A 21309-nucleotide genomic window follows, 5' to 3' on the forward strand; every position below is an offset into this window, starting at 1 on the left:
GAACATGAAAAATTTATAAACTGGAATATTGTGACTGATAATAATTGATACTAACGTTGACAAATTAATGAGAAGATCCGGAGCAATAAATATTAATATGGTATTTCATGAACAAATCAATTCCGAACGTTGTAAGCAGAACGGACCATTTTAAGACGAAACGCGTATATTTAAACGGCGGAAGGGCCCCAAGATTTGCTTTGGATTCGATTAGTTTAAAGTTGTTGACTTCAAACTTCCTCGATTAAAATTCTTGAACTTTAAAAAGGGGTAGCAGGAGCGGAGTGCAGGCGGAGAAGAACGAGATTGGTTCTCTTAAACAGTTTCACAGTTACAGTACTTGATACTTGGCGGGAATTTACGAAATTCCGTTGCCTCCGGCGGGGTGTAACGGTCATCAATGGCGGATTCGCCCAGGGGCTCTTCCAGCTTTTGGACTCAGGCTAACGCTCTCCTTCGCAAAAATCTGACTTTCCAGGTTCCCCCCTCCGCTATTCTATCTTGTTTGTAAAAGCGTGTGCGTATAATCCGCTTTTGGGATCCTTAGTAACCCCCAATTTCTCTCTCTATTCCATTTCTTAATTTTTCGCGTTGTTCTTGGGGGGTTTTAATTTTACCAGAGCATATTCAAGAAGCTAGTGATACAATGATTTTTGAAGCCGCCTTGCTGATTTTTGGGTAACACACGAGGCGAAACCAGGATTATTTCCTCTAGGATTCTTATGTAGATTTACTTAGAGTCTGATGTGTACTTCAATTTGATGGGTTTGAAGCAGAGACCTGTCATTCTTAAATTTTAACGAGTCTGGCCGATGGCCATATATATTTTTTGTGGGTTTGTCTGATAGTACGCGGATATCTTTTTTTTGCAGAAACGAAATGTAAAGACAAATATACGGCTCATCTTATTCCCATTTTTCGTCTGTGTGCTGCTTGTTATTATCCAAGCAGTAATTGATAATGAATTGGATAAGCCAGAAAATAAGTGTGGCTGCACTTGCACTAGGAGAGATGGCGATCAGTGTCTGGAAGAAGCATGTGGGATTGAATACTCGGACACAGATCAAGTTGCAACTTGTGCAATTCCTAATCCTCCGGAATGGCCTCCATTGTTACAAGTGCCTGCTCCCCAATATCGAGCCGTACAAACCGATCTTGTTCCGTTCTCAGATTTGCCAAATGATTCTTGCAGGAGGACAGGCTCTTGCCCTGTGACTTTTCTTTTCACTGGCAATAATCAGTCTTTTGGAGAAAGTATGTGGGTGTATTTCAGTGCTTGCACTTGCGCTTTTATTTTATTATGATACTGTTAGATTTTGTTTGCTGACTCAATTGAATCATGGATTTCACTGTTTTAGATGTCTTGACCACAAGTATCTATTATTTTTACAGCTTTGTTTGGAAATATGTTTAAAAGTCCCTTTAGTGTGAACACCTCTGATATCGTGGATAGTTTGGCAAGAAATGTCCTGGTGAGTTAGTATGTTTACTTTTTATTTATTTAGAATTTGCTCGATTGAGTTTGTGTATGTGTATTTCACTTGTTCTTCCATAATCTCTCTATCTGGACATATTATCTTGCTCCTTCTGCTCATTATTATTTCATGAACATTGTTGCTGATGCTATCATCAAAATGATCCAGGGATCAGAATCAATGCCACAAACGCAAAATTTTCTTGAACCAGCTTTCCTTTCGGATCGTCCTATTTATTATCTGCAATCTCAGTGCACACAGAACTCTACATTCTCTGTTCCAATCGAGATATCAACCAATACCATCCAGCAAGGTTTGCAAATTGAAATGCTACTTTTATTCACAATTTATCATACAAGATATGATTGCAAAGAAACACGTGATTACGCAAGGCTGCTCACATACAGAGCTCCTACTATGATAATGTCCTTAAAATATGAAGTTCTTACGTATTTACTAGGAAGCCAATAAATTATTGTTTAGTTTTTATAATTTTCAACTGATATGGATGCATTGCTTTTTAATTAAACCTTTCTAAATAGATTATTTTACTCTGTATGGCAAGTAAAGTAATAAACTTAATTTATGAAAGCAATTTTAACTTTTTAAGCACATCAGGAGGAGGTAATACCCAATTACTTATTGGGTTTTGCAAACACTTGGGCAATATATTTTATTAGGCACATCCAACTCCTTTCTGCACAACCCATCCCATGGTCATATGTCCTGAAGGCTATCTAAAGTTGCTGAATTTCGAATGATTATAATTAACTCGTCATGAATGATAGCTTCTCCATGGATGCTTTTAACTGTAGGCTGACCATACATTTTTCCAAATCTCTTAGTTTCTATTATTTAGATGGTTAGTTGATTTCTATGTAAAGACTATCGACATTTCATAAAACACAACGCATGAATTGGAGAACTTTTGGAAACTTAATTATAAGATTTGCTTATTTCTCATCTTTCATACGGTCATAATTGTAACTTTCTTTGTGCATTTGAAACACTTGCTTGCTAATAAACGCTCAAAGGAAAATGCATGTGGCACATTGTTTTTCTTATGTAACAATGATGCTTTCTAGGTTAGATATGATCAAGATGCAAATATGAAAGTTTATAATTTTATTCTTAATTTCTGGCTCTAAGCAAACATCTGCTTGGAGTGCACTGATAATTTGCTATAGAATTACATTGCTTTCTAGGTTAGATATTTTGAGGGCTTGCATCTCATGTCTTAAAATTTTGTTCCCAATTTTCCTTGGATCTAGAGATCAGGTGTGCTCAAGGTTTACAATTATGGCGAAATAATTCTTCTGCTGTGAACAATGAGCTATATAAAGGTTATCGGAAAGGGAACCCAGAGAGACAGATCAATGAGATAGTTGCAGGTAAGTACTTATTATCATTCAATTTTAAATGTGGCGATAGGGGGAAGCCAATATTTATTGCAATGTTCTCTTGACAGCCTATGATTTTCTAAATTCAAGTGAGAATAGCTTCAATGTCATCACATGGTACAACTCAACGTTTAAGAATGACACGGGTTTCCAGCAAATTGCATTGGCACGAGTTCCTCGTTCAGTAAATTTGGTATGATATTGTTTTACTTGTTTCATCCTCTTGTTAGTATTCTGATACCTGATAAAAATCTATAAAGCATCAACTCCTAACATATAAGATGTTCATATGACTGAAATATGAATATAAGGGTTAAAACACAAATTTGATTCATGAGGTGGAATAATTTTGAACTGAGGTATAGATACTTTCTTTTGAAATGACTTTTAAAATCATTACTATCTATCACTATCTAATTTGAATGGAAGAAGCAACTAGCAAGTAGTGATACTGACCGACACATAAAATATATTGGCAATGTCCCTTTATATTTATTTCCCTTGTTTCCCGTTCAATTTTTTTGGTTTATTGACCTGCATCTGACAAATCACGATACTGACCAACATCTAACATGTATATATACACTTGCAGGTATCAAATGCCTTCCTTCAGTTTCTGCTGGGTCCGGGTACTGAGATGTTATTTGAGTTTGTAAAGGAAATGCCAAAACCTGAGACCCCATTGAGAATTGACGTGGCTTCTCTTCTGGGTCCCCTCTTCTTTACTTGGGTCTTCCTGCAACTTTTCCCTGTATGTACATCAATCCAATAGCAGAAATGGTTTCTGATGGATAATTAATTGATCTGTGGAGTCTATGTTTATTTGCCAGTCTTCAGTTTCCTTAAGAATCCATGATCAAAAAACAATCTTATGTGGAACCTCTTTATTTATTTATTTTTTCCAATATAGTCCTGATATTCTTTCTTTGCCCTATATCTTCTTGACCTGTGAAAGTAACCATATAGTTACTTGTTTTGGACTTTCTTTTCCTGTATGTAATGAAGTAGATAGACAATTATCTTGGAGCAGGCTTCCTCCCTGCTGGACAATTCATGTAATCAAAGTCAAGGACCAGAATTACATAAACATCTGACGTTGATATGACAAAAATGTCAGGCACTTATTCTAGCATACATAACTGTTTCAGGTGTGTAACTTCTCTTTCATTCGTGTAGGTATTTTTGACATCACTGGTGTATGAGAAGGAAAAGAAACTCAGAATAATGATGAAGATGCACGGTCTTGGCGATGGGCCATATTGGATGATATCCTATGGCTATTTTTTTTCCCTGTCAGTGCTCTATGTGCTATGCTTTGTGATATTTGGCTCCCTCATAGGTAAGGATGGTAGAATACAAGCATGTGAATTATTTTCACTTTTGACATTTTGGATTCTCTTTAATACAGCTGACTTCATTTACAGGGTTGAAATTCTTTACAACGAATGACTACAGTATCCAATTCGTTTTTTATTTCATATTGATAAACTTGCAAATTTCGTTGGTATTTCTTGTGGCCACCATGTTTTCGAATGTTAAGACAGCTACAGGTTTGGCAATTAATCCTTTTGTGTTGTTCATATTAGGCGTTCAGTGCTTCTATTCTCAAGTCTGATTACTGACATTTGTTTGTAATAATTGCAGTAATTGCATACATTGGTGTCTTTGCATCTGGGCTTTTAGGTGGCTTTCTTTTCAACTTTTTTGTTGAAGATACATCATTTCCAAGTAAGTTGGTTGGCCGAGGAACAATAGCAATTCTTTTTGTCCTTCTGATCTTCTATATTATTGATGTGCTTTTTTTGTCATCTTTTGATGGATTCTTATACAATAGAATTAGATAGCATTTTTCTAATAGTAAATGGTGGTGCTGATGATCATAACAATATCCTTCAGAGTAACTATTTATGTTCTCGCCAGTAGATGTTTCAATCTCTTTAGCATATAGAGAAGGGAAACAACTGAATTGTCTTCAACTGGTGTCCTTTCCAATTTCCTCAACATTCTTTGTCCCGCTAGTCACGGTAAATTCATTATTTCAGTGGCTATGAACATGCCTGTCCAAATTTAGGGTGAAGAACATTGTTCTCGATTTTGCTTCCCCTTATATGATAGGCCTTCCTCATCAATTTTTTTTCCCCCATAATGAATCCTCTGGTATATTATTATCTTTTCAAAGGGAATAACTTGTGCAAATCATGTGTAGGTTTATGCTACCTTGTCCAGCCTTCCCAGCCTCTCCATTTAGCTTATTGGTTCAAGTTTTTTGTGTAAACTTGTGATAACTGAAATGGAGTGAATTCTACTCTATCACTAAGTTCATCATTTTCATGTAGCTTAAAAGAATGGATTAATATGATGACCATTCTTAGAATTTGTATCCAGTATATATTAGAGATTTTGCTTGTCATCTTTATACGTGTCGTGTCTGTATTGTAAAGTCCAACCTTTCTGGCCTATTAATTGCTTGCTGTGTCTTCAGGAGGGTGGATAGTTGTTTTAGAGTTGTACCCTGGGTTTGCGTTATATCGTGGACTCTATGAGTTAGCATCATATGCCTTCGAAGCACATGCTACAGGAACAATGCGATGCGATGGGGAGATCTGAATGATAGTGTAAATGGCATGAGAGAGGTCTTAATTATCATGGTTATTGAGTGGTTTATGGTGCTTCTTGTTGCTTATTACATTGATCAAGTATCAGGAAGTCGCAAAAGTCCTCTTTTTTTCTTGAAAAGATTTCAGAAAAAGCCTATGTCATCATTCCGGAAGCCTAGCATTCAAGGCAGGGATCAAAAGTTTTTGTTCAGATGGAGAAACCTGATGTCAGTCAAGAGGTATTTATGCATATTTCAAATACTTGTACTATATATTTTCAGTGCAAGCATTTGACTTGCTTAGCTTCTACTCGTCACTCAACTATACCAATAATTTTACCAGATATTGATCTCAAGCACGTGTCGCCACTTTTTTTCTTGGGTATTTTTGGTCATTCATGTTATCGTGTGACTTGCTTGCATGATGCGTTGATTTCTTCTTTTTTCCAGAGGGAAAAAGTCGAGCAGCTGCTACTTGAACCATCTGTGAATCAGGCAATTGTATGTGACAACTTAAAAAAGGTTTATCCAGCTAGGGATGGAAACCCAGAGAAATATGCAGTGAGAGGTTTATCTCTTGCTTTGCCTCAAGGGGAATGCTTTGGTATGCTGGGCCCCAACGGTGCTGGGAAGACCTCATTTATCAATATGGTCAGTTAAATTGAAGTTCTTTAAGATATATAAACAAACCTTTGGAGTAGTCTCCTGTCTTTTTTTTTTTTTTTTTTGGACTAATCAGGGAGCTTCCAATTTGTCAGTATCTAGAGATGAAATTTTGGATGTATATGCCCAAGGGAAAATTCTGATGGGTTCATTTTGGTTCTCTTTGAATCTCCCTTTGATGCCAGAATGTTTTAATCCTTCGGGTGGATTTGGCCATTGACAATCATTATAAATTGTATATGGTTACAGATGATTGGTCTCACGAAGCCAACCTCTGGTGCCGCATTTGTTCAAGGTCTGGATATTAGAACTCAGATGGATGAAATATATACTAGCATGGGCGTATGTCCACAGCATGAGTAAGTTGGAATTTTCCTCCAACTTTTATTCATATTTTTCTAAAATGAAAATTACATTTACTAATTTTTTTGAGTGACATTATAGCTTGCTTTGGGAAACTCTAACTGGAAGAGAACACCTGCTCTTCTATGGCAGACTTAAAAATCTTAAAGGTTCGGCCTTAACACAAGTAAGTTCGTTTGCCATTGGTGTTTCAGAAGACTTGTTATTATAGGATTATGAAAATCAAATTTTCATGTAAATATCTTCTTTTTGCATATATGATGGTTTTGAGGAAGTGAACAGTACTTTAGCTTGTAAACTCTCAGTCATTAGTATGAATGTCCATAGTCAAACCTTTCTCCTTGGCACTTCTCTGCCAATTAAGAACTGTTTGCTTGCATTCTGCTGCTGCAGGCAGTGGAAGAATCCCTGAAAAGTGTAAACCTTTTTCATGGAGGAGTTGCCGATAAAAAGGCTGGAAAGTACAGTGGAGGAATGAAGAGGAGGCTTAGTGTTGCAATTTCATTGATTGGAGATCCCAAAGTATGTATTGATCCCTCCTTAATCCAATCTGCTTCGACCAAACCTATGTTGGAGATGTTTCCACGTTAGGCTAAGCATTCTGTAATTGCTGGAAAATTTTTAAGGTTGTTTATATGGATGAACCAAGTACTGGATTAGACCCTGCGTCGAGAAACAATTTATGGAATGTTGTCAAGCGTGCAAAGCAGAATCGGGCAATCATACTAACCAGTATATTCCTTCTCCCTATCATTGTAATAGGATATTAGGATTGTTAATAATCATATCTGCTCATTTTCTTTACCTAAGGCTTCATAACAGCATAATAGTGATTTCTTTTTCTTATATATTTATATTGCATGATTTCAGCACATTCCATGGAAGAAGCAGAGGTCTTATGTGACCGAATAGGAATTTTCGTAGATGGAAGCTGGCAGTGCATAGGAAATCCAAAGGAGGTAAAACCATGAAAGTGTTATGCTTTATCAATAACATATCTAAAAGACCTTCATTCTGTGGATGCTGAAAAACTTGGACGTGGTTTTTAGATGTCTCCAATAACATAGACGCAAGTAGAATAATTTAAAGAACTTGAGTCTTTGTGCCTTTGGAGTTTGGACCCTACTTCCGCTGGCAAAAGTGATTTTATTTAACTAGCTTTTGCAAACTGAAGTTGGGATAAAAGCTAATTATCATAATGTGATTTTTCTTTGCATAGGATTTTATAAAAAATCATTTTGATACAAACTTATTTAAATGATGTATTGAAAAATCACAAGATTCAAATCTGAAAAAAAAGAAGGAAAAGTCAGAAAAAGCCATTCTAGCTTTAATTTCACTTTTGGTTCAAGAACTTATTTTCTCATAAGCCATCCCAAACATCACATGTTGGGCCAAAGTGGCTTTTCGCGACAGAAAAGTCGGGTTGGCATCACGTTTCAAGCTCTAAACGTGATTTATGAACCTCTTCTGGCATTGCACTTCCCTTGATCTTTCAATACTGCTATTTTTCCTAACACTTGATATTTCATTTGTATGTGATAGCTTAAAGCAAGATATGGAGGAAGCTATGTGTTCACAATGACAACATCTATAGAACATGAGAATGAAGTGGAGGACTTGGTGCACAAGCTGTCTCCAAATGGTAGCAAGACATACCATATCTCTGGAACTCAGAAATTTGAGCTGCCAAAAGAAGAGGTCAGAATAGCAGATGTCTTCCGAGCTATTGGCTTTGCAAAGAGAAACTTCACTGTGTTTGCATGGGGCTTAACAGACACCACAATGGAAGACGTCTTCATTAAGGTTTCACGTGAGGCCCAGGCATTCAACTCTTTGTCATAATCGCTACGCAAAGTGTACTGATAGAAAATTCTGAGATAGACACAGTCAAATTATAAGAGACAGATAGGTCAAACTGATCATGAATAGAGATATACGCATGTGACACACTTTTAAGTGGATTATGTCTATTCATGATTGATTTGATCTATTCATCTTTGATATAGGTTGGGTCCCACTGGAGGGACTCTTTATCTTGATATGTAATGGCTTCCTGTAGGTCAAGTGCTATTATGCTTTGTTTTATAGGTTTTTTTAAGGAGAATTACAATGAGGTCGAAAGAAAATTATTACAAAATAAGTCTCAAAGTTATTATTTTTTATTTTGGAACTTGTTATTACAAGTTACTTAGATTGTTATCAGGATTTTTTAATAATTATTTTCCTTCCCCAGGACCTCACTATAATTCTCCCTTTTTAGGGTTTTTTTTTTTTAGTTGAAGTTTGTACTTATAATATGATTTTAGACTAGTTTTGTGGTAATTTTACTATATAAATAAATGATATTACCATTAATGATAAGTTGGTACCTCTTAAATTCCATTATTATTTTCTTGAACGCGCAGTTTTTTAAGCGGATTATAGTAGAAAAAAATTGAGTAGTATGAGTAATATTAATATCCAATGAAAATAGTAATAGTCTTATTATAAGTGATAGTAAGTAGAAGGTCATAGACCTGATTTCAGTTATAACATCAGCTGTTGGTATTCCTCTCTCTAATTTTTTTTCCTTTAGAAAAAGTGATAGCGTGCTAGTAATTGTATTAACTCGATTCTTAATATAAGATCTCGTTTGACTTTTATTTTGGTCCTAAATATAAGACTCCAATCTACTTTATTTATCATATTTATATATTTTTTTCAAGACAATCCTTCTAATAATAGTAGTTTTAGCCAATAAACTTGATTAGCAAAGATATTTTAGAAAAGACAATACATATTTATTACAAATAACTAACTTAACTTATTTTTTTAATCTACTCAAATAAATCAATTAGATCTTATATCTAGGACTGCAGGTAGTAATAGCTAAGGGATGTTACAGTGGCAGTGACAACGGACAGATGGTGGTAACGATATAGAGTTGACAATGTATTAACAAATTATTTTAAAAAGAAACTTTAATTACATGATTTATTAAGTTATTATTATGGCTTGTCCTGCTTCTCTTGGCCGGATGGAGTTATATGGTGACTACAATGTGAATATTTCTTTCTTTTTAAGTTCATGTGAACTCCCATGTAATTCTGTTAGACCCAAAAAAAAAAAAAAAACAGAACTCGCATAAAATTCTAAACCGTTAGTGCTTATTCATCTAATTTTTTTGGGGGGAAAAAAAGAATATGTGCAAACAGTGAAAAGGGAAAAAAAAAAACCTTGTGATGCTACCAAGGAAACGACCGTTAATGGGATACAGGAAATATCAGTATATAATGTGGAATTTATGACAGAATAAAATATTTATAAATCACAATTATATATAATGAATTATCTAAAGAAAAAGTCGGTATTTAATTCCCCTGCATCTAACTAAAGTAACAATGAGTCTCGCTAGATCACATTCTTACCATGATAATTGACTCGTTCACATGAACTATCATCATTTGTTGTTGGCAGTGGACTAGTGGGGATGGTGGTTGTAGTGGCAACACCAAAAATCAAATTATTGCACATTAAAGAAATAATTAATACTAACTCCGCTCCAAAATATAAAAACTAATTAACTAATTTGAGTAGATTAAGAAAGTTTTTAAGTTAGTTATTTGTAATAAATAGATGTTATTTTCTCTAAAATATTCTTGGTACTCATATGTATTAGCTAAAACTACGGTTTGATAGAACTTTTAACATGTGAAACTGCTAAGTATTACTTTGAAAAAAATAAATAAATATGAGAGACAAAATGGATTGTAGTCTTATATTTATGATCAAATTAAAATTTAAATTAGCTCTTATATTTATATTGCATTTACATTCTACCCGTGGTCTTTCCCAAGCCCCAAAAAGCACAATCCATTAAGGTCAACAGAACCAAGCACTATCCATTCACTATTATGATTGGTGAAAGTTATAATCATTAATTTGCTGATTTGCATCAATCAGCAAAATTATGGAATAAAAATATCAGGGTTCTTCAAAGTTCAAACCTTGATGAGATTCCTATATACACAAGCGTAATTAGATAACGATGAGAGCCCAAAATCCTATCCGAACAGAAGTACTGTCAGAGTTAGCTAGATTCTTTTTTTTTTTTTTTGGTTTCCAAAACGGTGCAATCAAAATCCTTGAATAATGAAAACCAGTTATTTTTATCTTGAGCCTTCTATATATTCACGTGCTTCTGGCTTTCATTATTTGCACTGGAATATTATTAACAGTAATTCTCTGTGACCCATTTCACCATGTCTAAACCATCGTTGGCTTTCTGCATTCTTCTGGGGCTTGTGTTTCTTTTCGGAGTTGATGCAGAAAGTGGCAAGGTGGGAATTTATGAGCTGAGGAGAGGACAGTTCCAGATCAAGTTAACAAACTATGGCGCTACAATTATGTCTTTAATGGTCCCTGATAGGCATGGTTTGTCTTACATATATAGCTTCGTCCTCGCTCCTCTTTCCATTTTTATGATAAAGATTATGTTTTGGTTTGTCGTATAATCTTCAAATGTTTTCTGTTGCGTTTGTTTCTCCAGGAAAATTGGCCGATATTGTCCTTGGCTTTGATTCAGTTGACTCGTACAAGGTATGATGAATGGGAGGGAAGATTGGGTTCAGTTTTGTCTGTGTCGAGCTTTTGAAATGGAGGGGCTTTTTAGAACATATATATTGAGATTCAGAAGGATTGTTTTCTTGGGGTTGGTTGTATGTCCTTCACTGATTTTTCTCTTCTTGTCTTTTATTTCTCTTATTTTTTATTTTTTTGGCTTTAACTAGAATTAAAACTATTCATCTTTAGGCCGATCGACCTCTGTTAGTATCAAACTTTTGCAGTCAAATTTTACTCTCTTTTAATAGGTCAATTTAGCTCCATAGTAGATCGAATAATTTTGGTAAGAGAGTTGAAAAGAAATGAATTTTTCACCACCAACTAAAGTTATTTTGATTGATGACATGGATGTGAATGTAACTTTAGTATAAGAAATGAATTTTTCACCACCAACTACTACCTTAGTAGTTATACTAAAGTTACATTCACATCCATGTCAATCAAAATAACTTTATATTTAATTTGTGGTTTAATTTGATATGTTGCAGAATGATACAGTATACTTTGGTGCCCTTATTGGACGTGTGGCTAATAGAATTGGAGGAGCTCACTTTACTTTAAATGGCAAAACCTACCGTTTGCCTGCAAATGATGGAAACAACACTCTTCACGGTATATGCTAAGCATTTAATTCCAACCAAGTTGTTATTTTTAACCCACCATCTAATATAACTTTGTTCCATGTTGACTTAATATTAGGTGGTCCCAAAGGTTTCAGCGAAGTTATATGGAATGTAACTTCCCACAAAGTAGACAGTCACATCACATTTACCTATGTCAGTTCTGACAAAGAACAAGGTACTTTCATTCTTGGTTTACATGTAACAAAAAAAAAGTATTTGTCTGTCTCTCTGTGACAATATTTACAATTTCTAGGGTTTCCGGGAAAACTTAAGGTTGTTGTTACATACATGTTCTTTCAAACCAACAAGTTGATAGTGAAGATGAAAGCAAAGCCCATTGACAAAGCCACACCAGTGAATCTAGCTCAGCACAGTTACTGGAACTTGAGGGGCCATGACAGTGGAGACATTCTCTCACACACAATTCAGCTATTTGGTTCACAAATCACACCTGTCAATGAGGAACTCATTCCTACAGGTGAGATCAAGCCAGTGAAGGGAACCCCATATGACTTCCTTAAACCTAAAGAAATTGCAAGTCAAATTCATAAACTGCCTAATGGCTATGACATAAACTACGTGGTGGACGAGAATGGGAATAATTCCAAGCACTTCCGTAGAGTGGCTGTGGTAAAGGACTCAGTCTCTGGGAGGAAGATGGAACTATGGTCAAACCAACCTGGGGTACAATTCTATACCGGTAACATGTTGAAAGATGTGAAAGGCAAAGGTGGATTCATATATCACCGGTTTGGTGCTCTTTGCTTGGAAACACAAGGTTTTCCAGATTCTGTGAATCATCCAAATTTCCCATCACAAATTGTGTATCCTGGTCAGATATATAAGCACTTCATGGTTTACAGATTCACTGCTGAGTAGAACATAACTTATCTTAGTCCTCTACTTTTAGTTTGAAGGACACAAATGTTACTGATCTGTCGCAATTCTTTGTATGTGTGGTCTACTTCTGCACAAGGTCGCCTAAGATGTGTTACTTTCATTGTTCGCTATGTCTGTGCATGTGAGATGTGATTAACAGTTACGATCAAGAGGCTTTTTTAGCTGTTGAAATTAATCGACGTCAATTTCGCGTATTTGCTTTTTTTTGGGGCCTGGTGAATATGAGCAAATTTAATTTATAGATACTTTAATGTTCTTGAAATTTTGGTTAAACAGAAATTTAATGAAGAAGGAATATATACAAGAGCAGTGTTAATTGTTATCTATAAGCTTGTGGATGGCAGAGACTTAGCGTATGTATCGTGCTTATACCGAGAAAGACATTATCATTGGTATGTTATATCCTATTTAGATTTGAATAATTGTTTTATTCATAATCACAAAAAATACGAACGAAAAATTTAATTAATCAGTCTTAAATACATTTACGATATAATGATAATGATATCATTCGAAGTATCCAATCAATATATATAAAGCAATCAATTAACACCGTTAGAAATTTAGGATACATCCATCTTGATAAGAATTGAATATCCAACTATTTGTCTAAACTTTTAAAAATAATTAGAATCTAAAAAAATCGATTTCTAATTATTTTGATAAGTTATTCTGAACAGCTTTTAAAATAATCACATCAGATGATAAGAATACAAAGATATAAGGTGATGTAAATATATTGTTGGTATAAAAATTAATAAACAACAATTTAAATTTAAATAAGTCAAATAGAGTATAAGTAGATTAGATACTAAGATATGCTAAATAAATTTTTTAATCAATCAACTAGGATCATAATTAATTTTATTTTAGAAATAAAAATATGATGAAATGCAAATTTAAAGTAAATACTTTGTCCTTATTATAAGACCTAATTTGACTTTTTATTGGTCCTAATTATAACCCAATCCATTTTCTCTCTTATATTTATGTATTTTTTTCCAAGATAATCCTTCTAATAATGATAGTTTTTAGTCAATATACTTAATTAGCAAAGATATTTTAGAAATAACAACACTTATTTATTATAAATAACCAACTTAACTTATTAATCTCCTCAAATAAGTCAATTGGGTCTTATAATTAGGACCGGAGGAGTACAATGTTTTCTAATATTAAAAGTACATGAATTAATAAAGAAAAATATATGTTTTTTTATACAGAAGGAAGAAAAAATATACGTTTATCTATCATGGTTTATATAGATGATATTGATTGATTCTTATAGTACCAGAGAAAGCCTATCCTAACCGAATAATCTTACAATTATGAAGGGGATATTCATCAAAAATATCTGTTAGATCTTTAAGCATTATTGCTTACGGCTCTTGTATCTATATAAATGAGATGAGGTTTTATTCTTTTTGCTGTGACATAGAGTCCTCTGAGCTTAGCTTTATTTCTTTCGTTTTCTTCTAAAATAACAATGTCTAAGGCTTCACTTCTCTGTTGCGTTTTCCTGGGCCTTGTGCTCTCCTCTCTTGCTCATGCAGAGCAACCCAAGATTGGAACTTATTTCCTCGAGAGAGGAAATTTCCAAGTCAAGTTGACTAACTTTGGTGCAACTATTATGTCTTTTATTGTACCAGATAAAGATGGTTTGTTTTCTGTTCTTGTTTATATTAATTCTCTTTCATTGTTGTTGTTGTATTCTTAAAACTCTTTTTGTTGTGTTTCTTTCTTCAGGAAACTTAGCTGATATTGTCCTTGGCTACGATTCTGTTAAGGATTACAATGTATGACTGAACTATTTCTTTTGAATCTATTTTGTTTGTTTGGCTTTTGGACACTAACAAAAGAAGCAAATCGTTTATCTATGCATGCAATCGTAGTAGATCAAAATTTTACTGAGAATTTTGTGACCAATGTTGCAGAACGATACAACATATTTTGGTGCACTTGTTGGACGAGTGGCCAATAGAATTGGAGGAGCTAAATTCTCTTTGGATGGAAAAACCTACCATTTGCCTGCTAATGATGGAAATAACACACTCCACGGTATATTAATCATAATCATCATCTATCCTCTCATTATATAACTATAACATATCATATTAATAATTTCACTATCTCTGACTTCCATGAATGAAATATCAGGAGGACCTAAGGGTTACAGTCAAGTTGTATGGAATGTAGCATCCCACAGAGAAGACAGTCATATCACATTTACCCATTTCAGTCCCGACGGCGATGAAGGTACTTTTTATCCTAACCAGTTTGATTATTTGATCTAAACACCTCAGTTTTTTGTGATTATAACTTTGATATTGAACTTTTAACCCTCATCTTTAGGCTTTCCGGGAAAACTTGAGGTTTCTGTGACTTATGCTTTTTTCCAAACAAACAAATTCATTGTAATGATGCAAGCCAAGCCCATTGACAAAGCCACACCAGTGAATCTTGCTCAACATACTTACTGGAACCTGAGGGGCCATAATAGTGGAGACATTCTCTCACATACCATTCAACTATTTGGTTCAAAAATCACACCAGTAAACGACCAACTCATCCCCACAGGTCACTTCAAGGAAGTTAAGGGAACCCCATATGACTTCCTTGAACCTAAAGAGATTGGCAGTCAGATTCATGATCTCCCTGAGGGCTATGACATAAACTATGTGCTTGACAAGAATGAGTCAAAGCATTTCAATAGAGTGGCTGTGGTGAAGGACTCGGTTTCTGGGAGGAAGATGGAACTATGGTCAAACAAACCTGGTGTACAGTTTTATTCTAGCAATATGTTGAAGAATGAGAAAGGTAAGGATGGAGCTATTTACCGCAAGTATGCTGCTATTGCGTTGGAGACACAGGGCTTTCCAGATTCGGTGAACCTCCCAAATTTCCCATCACAGATTGTTAAACCAGGAGAGATATACAAGCACTTCATGGTTTACAGATTCACTGCTGAGTAGATGATCATGTTATTAGAAATTTTTTTGTTCGGTTTATTTTGGTATTAAGTAGTTGGATTATAATTCTTTTTAGGTCTTGTAGTTTAGGATTTTTTCCCCCATTTTCTTTGCTTACGTTTCCCCGTAATTAGGATTATGCAAATATATGCATACCATCCCCTTCTTTTTATTTGGTAGTACAAAATATGAATATGTACTATCTGAATACTTATTTCAGATTGATTAATTATTTTTCCTAGAAAAATACCATATATGAATGTAATTATTTTATATTTTTAATTATTAGTTATATAACATTTATAAGTATAATATGTATTAATTATAACTATATAATTAAAACAAATATAAAATTATTAAGATATAATTATGATACATATAATTATATTTAGTAATATCTAATTACTCGTGTTCATATATAATATATAATAGATAGTATTTGAGTATCATGCATATTTCTGTTATTTGCAGAGATACAAATGTATCTACTCCTAAACTGGCTCTGATTTAATGTCTTTGGAAATTGTGCTGATATGTATGACTTTTTAACTTAATATTTTGAAATTAAAATCGAATTACCTAAACTTTTATTCCCAATATTTAATTTTTGAAAAGGAAAATATAAAATTTTTTAAGATTTAACTTAATTTTTCCAAAAAAGTTTTAAGTTATTAACACGTTTTAAAATTATTCACAAGATTCATTTTCTTATCGAAGTGGATGTTCAAAACACGAAAATAATAAATTAATGAAGCACCAACAGAGAACCGCTTTTACTAATCTTTGATTAATCTTCCCCATTTGTTTAATTTCGTGAATAAGTTCTTTGTGTGTATTTCACCATCATTTTTTTTTTGGTGAATATTTCACCATCAATTTTAATATTTATGTTTTGTCTTTCCTCTGTTTCCCTGTTGTGCACCTGGTCACCAAATTGAAATCACGGGACATTAGTATTCGTACTATCACAAGCAATAGCAAAACGTTCTTTTCACATCGCCGTACAAAGCTCAGATACAGATACGCAGCCATTACTGCAATGAAAAGTAGTATTTGAATGCTTCTTTTAGGTTCATCAATTTTAACATCCTTGAGCTTTCAAGATGACAAGATGCTTCATCTTTTACTATGCTCGCCTGTGTGTGTATGTTAAGTTGAGCCATATATCTTATTGTTTCTGTATTATTTAAATTCATGTTGAGAAACAAGTTTAATTTTTAAACGGTTAAATTAAGTGTTTGTGCTCTCTCAGCTGTAAACTATTCATAAAACAAGATGCACAATGTATGATGATCGGATATTATATTTTTAATCTCAATATCTTACAGGGGATGCCAAGGGGGATCTCGTAGTGGTCTCACTTAAGAGAACGGAGATAGACACTGTCTCTGTTGAATGATGATTATGTCTCAAAGAGGATGTGTCTTTATGACCTCGCTCTACCACAGGGCTTGAGGAGGGGCTCCTTTCTGCGATAGATCTAGATGATGAACTCGCTGAAGTTCTGCCAAGTTGAAGCTGTTCTAGAGTGGCCAGAACTTCAGACATCTGGGGTCTGATTTTGGCCTCACTAATGCACTGTAAAGCAAGAATTGCAGCTGTATAGGCTGCCCTCTGTGGATATTGCCCTTCTAACTTGGTGTCCATAATCCGGAATAACTTCCTCCTATCACCCAAATAAGGTCTTGCCCAATCTACCAGATTCTGTTCAACTCCGGATTTCGTTCGATCAATGGCACGCCGTCCTGATAGTAATTCCAATAGCACAACCCCAAAGCTATAGACATCACACTTTGCAGTCAACCAACCTGCTCATAATTTAGAGATCAATGATAGTAAGCCATTCCATATAAAAAGCAGGGGACAATTCAGGTCAGAATCCAGGCTACATTAGGCTTCTGGAACAAACAGTTCTAAAGGAATCTTGATATTAAGCACACATCAATCTTAAGGATTGAAGTGGCCGTCATATACTGGGAAACATGCAAAGAAGTTCAATTTTTGCTTGTTTCCAATTCAAGCCTTAAAGAATTTTCCATTCATCCCCATGTCAACAAGTATCTTGGGGTGACATGCATGCAAAACACTGGCTTGGTTTCAAATATTTATAACAAGAACCAAAGGAATTCGAAAGAAATGCAAGTGAGGAAGGCGATTGAATCATACATGTTCATGGACCAAAGAAGTATGCGAGTAAAACTGACTGAGAAACCAGACCTGTGAGAATATATTCAGGAGCAGCATAACCATGAGTACCAAGGACTTGAGTGGAAACATGAGTACGGTCGCCGGTGGGCCCTGCTTTGGCAAAGCCAAAGTCTGAGAGCTTTGCATTAAATTCCTGCGTTTGTAGAAAATTGACATTAAATTATTACTTTCATAGAGGCCTACATATCATTCAATCAGCCATTTAGAGAGGACAGGGGACGCAAAGATAAGGATGCATTTTGATTAAGCCCACAAAGGGTAAATTATAAAGGGGGAACTAGTTTAAGCCACGAGGAAGACCACTTTAACCTTTGTGGCCCATACTTATACATCTTGATTTTTCTTTTGATCATTATCTTTCCTGATCTGTAGAGGAGGCTTACAATCCACTTGTAAATTTATATGCATTTTTCCACCGGGCGCCACAATAGCAACGTGACTGCTTAAACAACATACCGAATCTAATAAGATGTTAGAAGCCTTGAAGTCACGATAGATAACTTGTTGTTCGGAGTCATGGAGGAAGGTAAGGCCTCGAGCAGCACCAATAGCGACTTTGATCCTTGTTGCCCAAGGAAGTGGTTGTGCCGCCCCTGCAATTTACGGTTCCAGAGTCGATTATAGCACACTTTCTGTGGCATTGTTTGAACCAGACACATGGCAATGGTCAAATATTTTGGTGGTTTGGTTTATAAGGTGTAAACTAAGTTACTTCCAGGCTAAGAGTATTATTGATTCTTTGAAAGCTATGCTGCTAGCTAAAGTGATCAACATACTGCGAAATAGATGATTCTCCAGGCTGCCTTTGGGCATGTACTCGTATACCAGAAGCCGACTATCCCCATCAAGGCAGAATCCCAGAAGTTTGACAAGATTTGGATGATGAAGTTGACCAAGATAATTGAGTTCAGACTGTAAATAAAAGAAAAATAATCCATGATGAGCACTGATCTACTTGAAAAAAAAAAAAAAAAAAGCAGCAACATTAAGCAAAGGAATCGACCAGCCACTCCTTATGGCCTTGAAAACCATTTGACTTAAGATTCTTTACAGCGACAGCCATTCCGGATCCAGGCATTGCAGGTCCAAGAGATTGTTCATCAATCCACCCCTTATAGACATTACCGAATCCTCCTTCTCCTAGTAGATTATCAGGACAAAAGTTTCTAGTAATATCCTTAAGCTCATTGAATGTGAAGGCTTTCAAATGTGGGGAGGATAGTATGACACCTTCCAATCTTGGAGTGGGGAGTGTCTGAGGCTTAGCTTTATCACTGTATCCTTTCACTGGACTTGAATGAGCAAATGAATGGTTGCTTCTACTAGAAACATGTGTAGTACCTGCAAAAAATTTTGATTTTAATGAAAAGAAAATTCATTAGAGGGAGAGAGACACCATAAAGGAAAAAGCCATCCTCTTGAGATAAATTAAGCTAAAGCCCCCTGTGGATTAAGCATCAAAGAATAATTTTTTTAAAAAAAAAGCACGATTATGTTTCCAACAACCTGTGCGATCAAAATATAAGTAGCAGTTACCAACTTATCAAACAAATCCTCAAAAGCAAAAAAAAAAAAAAAAGGAGGGAGGAGGAGGAGGAGGGCACAATAAGTTCTAATGACTTCATGCAGTGGCGGAGAAAATAAAAACAAATACTATAAAAATGGTAAAAAAAAAATGTACAGTAAGCATAATCATCAATAGGACAAATGCAAAAAAGAACAAGTACAGTTATCGAAACTGCCACAACTGACATCACAAGACAACAAACTGGAAATGGCTATATTTCAACACAGTTAATCATTATATACATGAATTTGGAAAGTAAATACATAAAGGCAATTTGCTACCAACCAGCTAGAAAGTAAAAGCAATGTATGAAACAATCTGAATAAAATATTAAGCACTCCCAATCTGATAGGATTCACAGCCATTTGAGACACACACACACACACACACACACTCAACAAGAAGAACCCTCATAATCTGCAGGGTGGAAAACTAGTTTAACAAAATTAAAAGAAAATCATATTACTTCCTGCTTAACAAACAATGACAGCTTCAAAGAAGGCAAATAGGTTTATTAGAATGACAAAACGAAGCGCAAAAGAAAGCAGCGAGGGACTATAATAATGGCGTACCGGAAATAGGGTGAGAGGGGAGAGTATCATCAACCTTGGGACGCTGCCGAAAGCAGTTTCCCATAAGAGGAAAGTAACCTCTTGAGAAAACGTTTCGGCCTTTGTGAGAATGTCCAGATTAATTCCTAATCATCTGATTCTCCTGCATCATTCATACCCTTCTCATTTCAGAGAAGAGCGTGAAGAAGACAGCGAGAATGGGATTTATAGTTTTGCATCGTCGTTATATAGCAAACCAGAAAATTTTGAAAATTACAGATCAGGACGCATAAATGGAGAATCATGTTTCAATGATCCCAACTCAAAACAAACCACCAAGAACCTTTTTATAAATTGTTGTGTCAATTTTAATATTGCCAACGTCATTATAAAAATATAAAAAAGGTTATAAATTAAGAGTTATCTTACTGGTGCATAGAATTTACTTTAATTTTCATTTATTATTACAGCAAGTACAATGCAAATAAGGCGAGTCTTATTTGTTTTTAATTTATTTGCTATACTATGCTTGGTCAAAAAAATTTATCCTTTCTCTCATTGAAGACCTTTTTTTTTCCTTTTTTTTTTTTTGGAGTAAACAAAGAAACGACTTTTTCTTTATCCCATTTCAGACGTTTTAAAATCTTGCCAAATTTTTTCTTTCTATTTTATATTTATACCCACGCGTTTTGTTTTTTGATAAAGAAAATCACATTCTGTTGTCTCAGTTGATTTTTCTTTCAACAAGTATTGTTAAACAATAAAGAAAACATTATAGGATTTGTGACCAAAGAATAAATAGAACATATTTTCCCCTCTTGGTTTTTTTGAGCCAACGAGCTCTTTTTTTTTTTTTTTTGGGGAGAAAATCACATTCTATTGTCTTAATCCAAGTAAAAGACAGTTTTGATCTTCAATGAGGAGCTAGTATGTAAGTACACAGATTCATATATATAATAAATTTATGCTCTCGATTTTGAGTGCACTGCATGTATTCGATTACATGTTACTATAATTAATGATTATGTCAGTTGAGATTCCAAAAAATGTTGTTTATTATCCGTTTATATAAATGTTGTTTATTATCTCTCCTCTAACTATACATCGTTCTCGTTTTTAGGTCGGCACGTGGGCTTGTGAGCAATCTCACAAAACAAATAATTCACAAACTATTAAAATTAAAATGATTGTATTCATATTTAACAATAGGAAAAACGTTAAATCAAATTTGAAAGACATCTGTAATTCGCAGCCTCAAAAACTATTACTTTCATAAAGGCCTACATATCATTCAACAATGTGTGTGTGTGTGTGTATCACGTATGTTATTAGAGTTTAGAATGAAGAAAGTTAAAAATAACCGTAGACAAAGAAGATATTAATTGTCCG

The 21309-nt window shown here is 34.6% G+C and overlaps 3 protein-coding genes and 1 pseudogene across 3 annotated transcripts; 3 read left to right on the forward strand and 1 right to left on the reverse strand.

Annotated features, from left to right (window-relative positions):
• The first annotated feature begins 232 nt into the window (after positions 1-232).
• Positions 233-8471, forward strand: LOC114744488 (ABC transporter A family member 7-like; annotated as a pseudogene).
• A 2263-nt stretch (positions 8472-10734) lies between these two features.
• LOC114744500 (aldose 1-epimerase-like) lies at positions 10735-12708 on the forward strand. Its single transcript, XM_028932675.1, has 5 exons — positions 10735-10913; positions 11029-11078; positions 11591-11714; positions 11802-11900; positions 11979-12708. The coding sequence occupies exons 1-5, from the start codon at positions 10742-10744 to the stop codon at positions 12602-12604; spliced, it is 1071 nt and encodes a 356-aa protein (XP_028788508.1). The 5' UTR covers positions 10735-10741; the 3' UTR covers positions 12605-12708.
• Positions 12709-14111: 1403 nt separating this feature from the next.
• Positions 14112-15597, forward strand: LOC114744486 (aldose 1-epimerase-like). The gene is made up of 6 exons (XM_028932658.1): positions 14112-14283; positions 14372-14421; positions 14560-14683; positions 14783-14881; positions 14978-15303; positions 15355-15597. Exons 1-6 carry the CDS (start codon positions 14112-14114, stop codon positions 15595-15597), a joined length of 1014 nt encoding a protein of 337 aa, XP_028788491.1.
• A 1311-nt stretch (positions 15598-16908) lies between these two features.
• On the reverse strand, positions 16909-20005 carry LOC114744487 (probable serine/threonine-protein kinase PBL3). The gene is made up of 6 exons (XM_028932659.1): positions 19942-20005; positions 18806-19143; positions 18579-18714; positions 18259-18395; positions 17812-17935; positions 16909-17402 (listed from the first exon to the last, which is right to left on the reverse strand). Exons 1-6 carry the CDS (start codon positions 20003-20005, stop codon positions 16909-16911), a joined length of 1293 nt encoding a protein of 430 aa, XP_028788492.1.
• Positions 20006-21309: the final 1304 nt, after the last annotated feature.

Source organism: Neltuma alba, unplaced genomic scaffold, assembly GCF_004799145.2.
Source record: "Neltuma alba isolate B1F8T4 unplaced genomic scaffold, ASM479914v2 tig00004376_pilon, whole genome shotgun sequence".
Taxonomy (NCBI): Eukaryota; Viridiplantae; Streptophyta; class Magnoliopsida; order Fabales; family Fabaceae; genus Neltuma; species Neltuma alba.

Bases quoted from the DNA above. Each gene is read 5' to 3' on its own strand.
- LOC114744486 (XM_028932658.1), top strand. From the start codon at position 14,112: ATGTCTAAGGCTTCACTTCTCTGTTGCGTTTTCCTGGGCCTTGTGCTC. The intron at 14,284-14,371 runs GTTTGTTTTCTG...TTCTTTCTTCAG, and splicing joins TATTGTACCAGATAAAGATG to GAAACTTAGCTGATATTGTC. The intron at 15,304-15,354 runs GTGCTTGACAAG...GCTGTGGTGAAG, and splicing joins AGGGCTATGACATAAACTAT to GACTCGGTTTCTGGGAGGAA.
- LOC114744500 (XM_028932675.1), top strand. From the start codon at position 10,742: ATGTCTAAACCATCGTTGGCTTTCTGCATTCTTCTGGGGCTTGTGTTT. The intron at 10,914-11,028 runs GTTTGTCTTACA...TTGTTTCTCCAG, and splicing joins AATGGTCCCTGATAGGCATG to GAAAATTGGCCGATATTGTC. The intron at 11,715-11,801 runs GTATATGCTAAG...ACTTAATATTAG, and splicing joins TGGAAACAACACTCTTCACG to GTGGTCCCAAAGGTTTCAGC.
- LOC114744487 (XM_028932659.1), bottom strand. From the start codon at position 20,005: ATGGGAAACTGCTTTCGGCAGCGTCCCAAGGTTGATGATACTCTCCCC. The intron at 19,144-19,941 runs GTACGCCATTAT...AATTTTTTGCAG, and splicing joins CCCCTCTCACCCTATTTCCG to GTACTACACATGTTTCTAGT. The intron at 18,396-18,578 runs GTATGTTGATCA...CGTAAATTGCAG, and splicing joins GGAGAATCATCTATTTCGCA to GGGCGGCACAACCACTTCCT.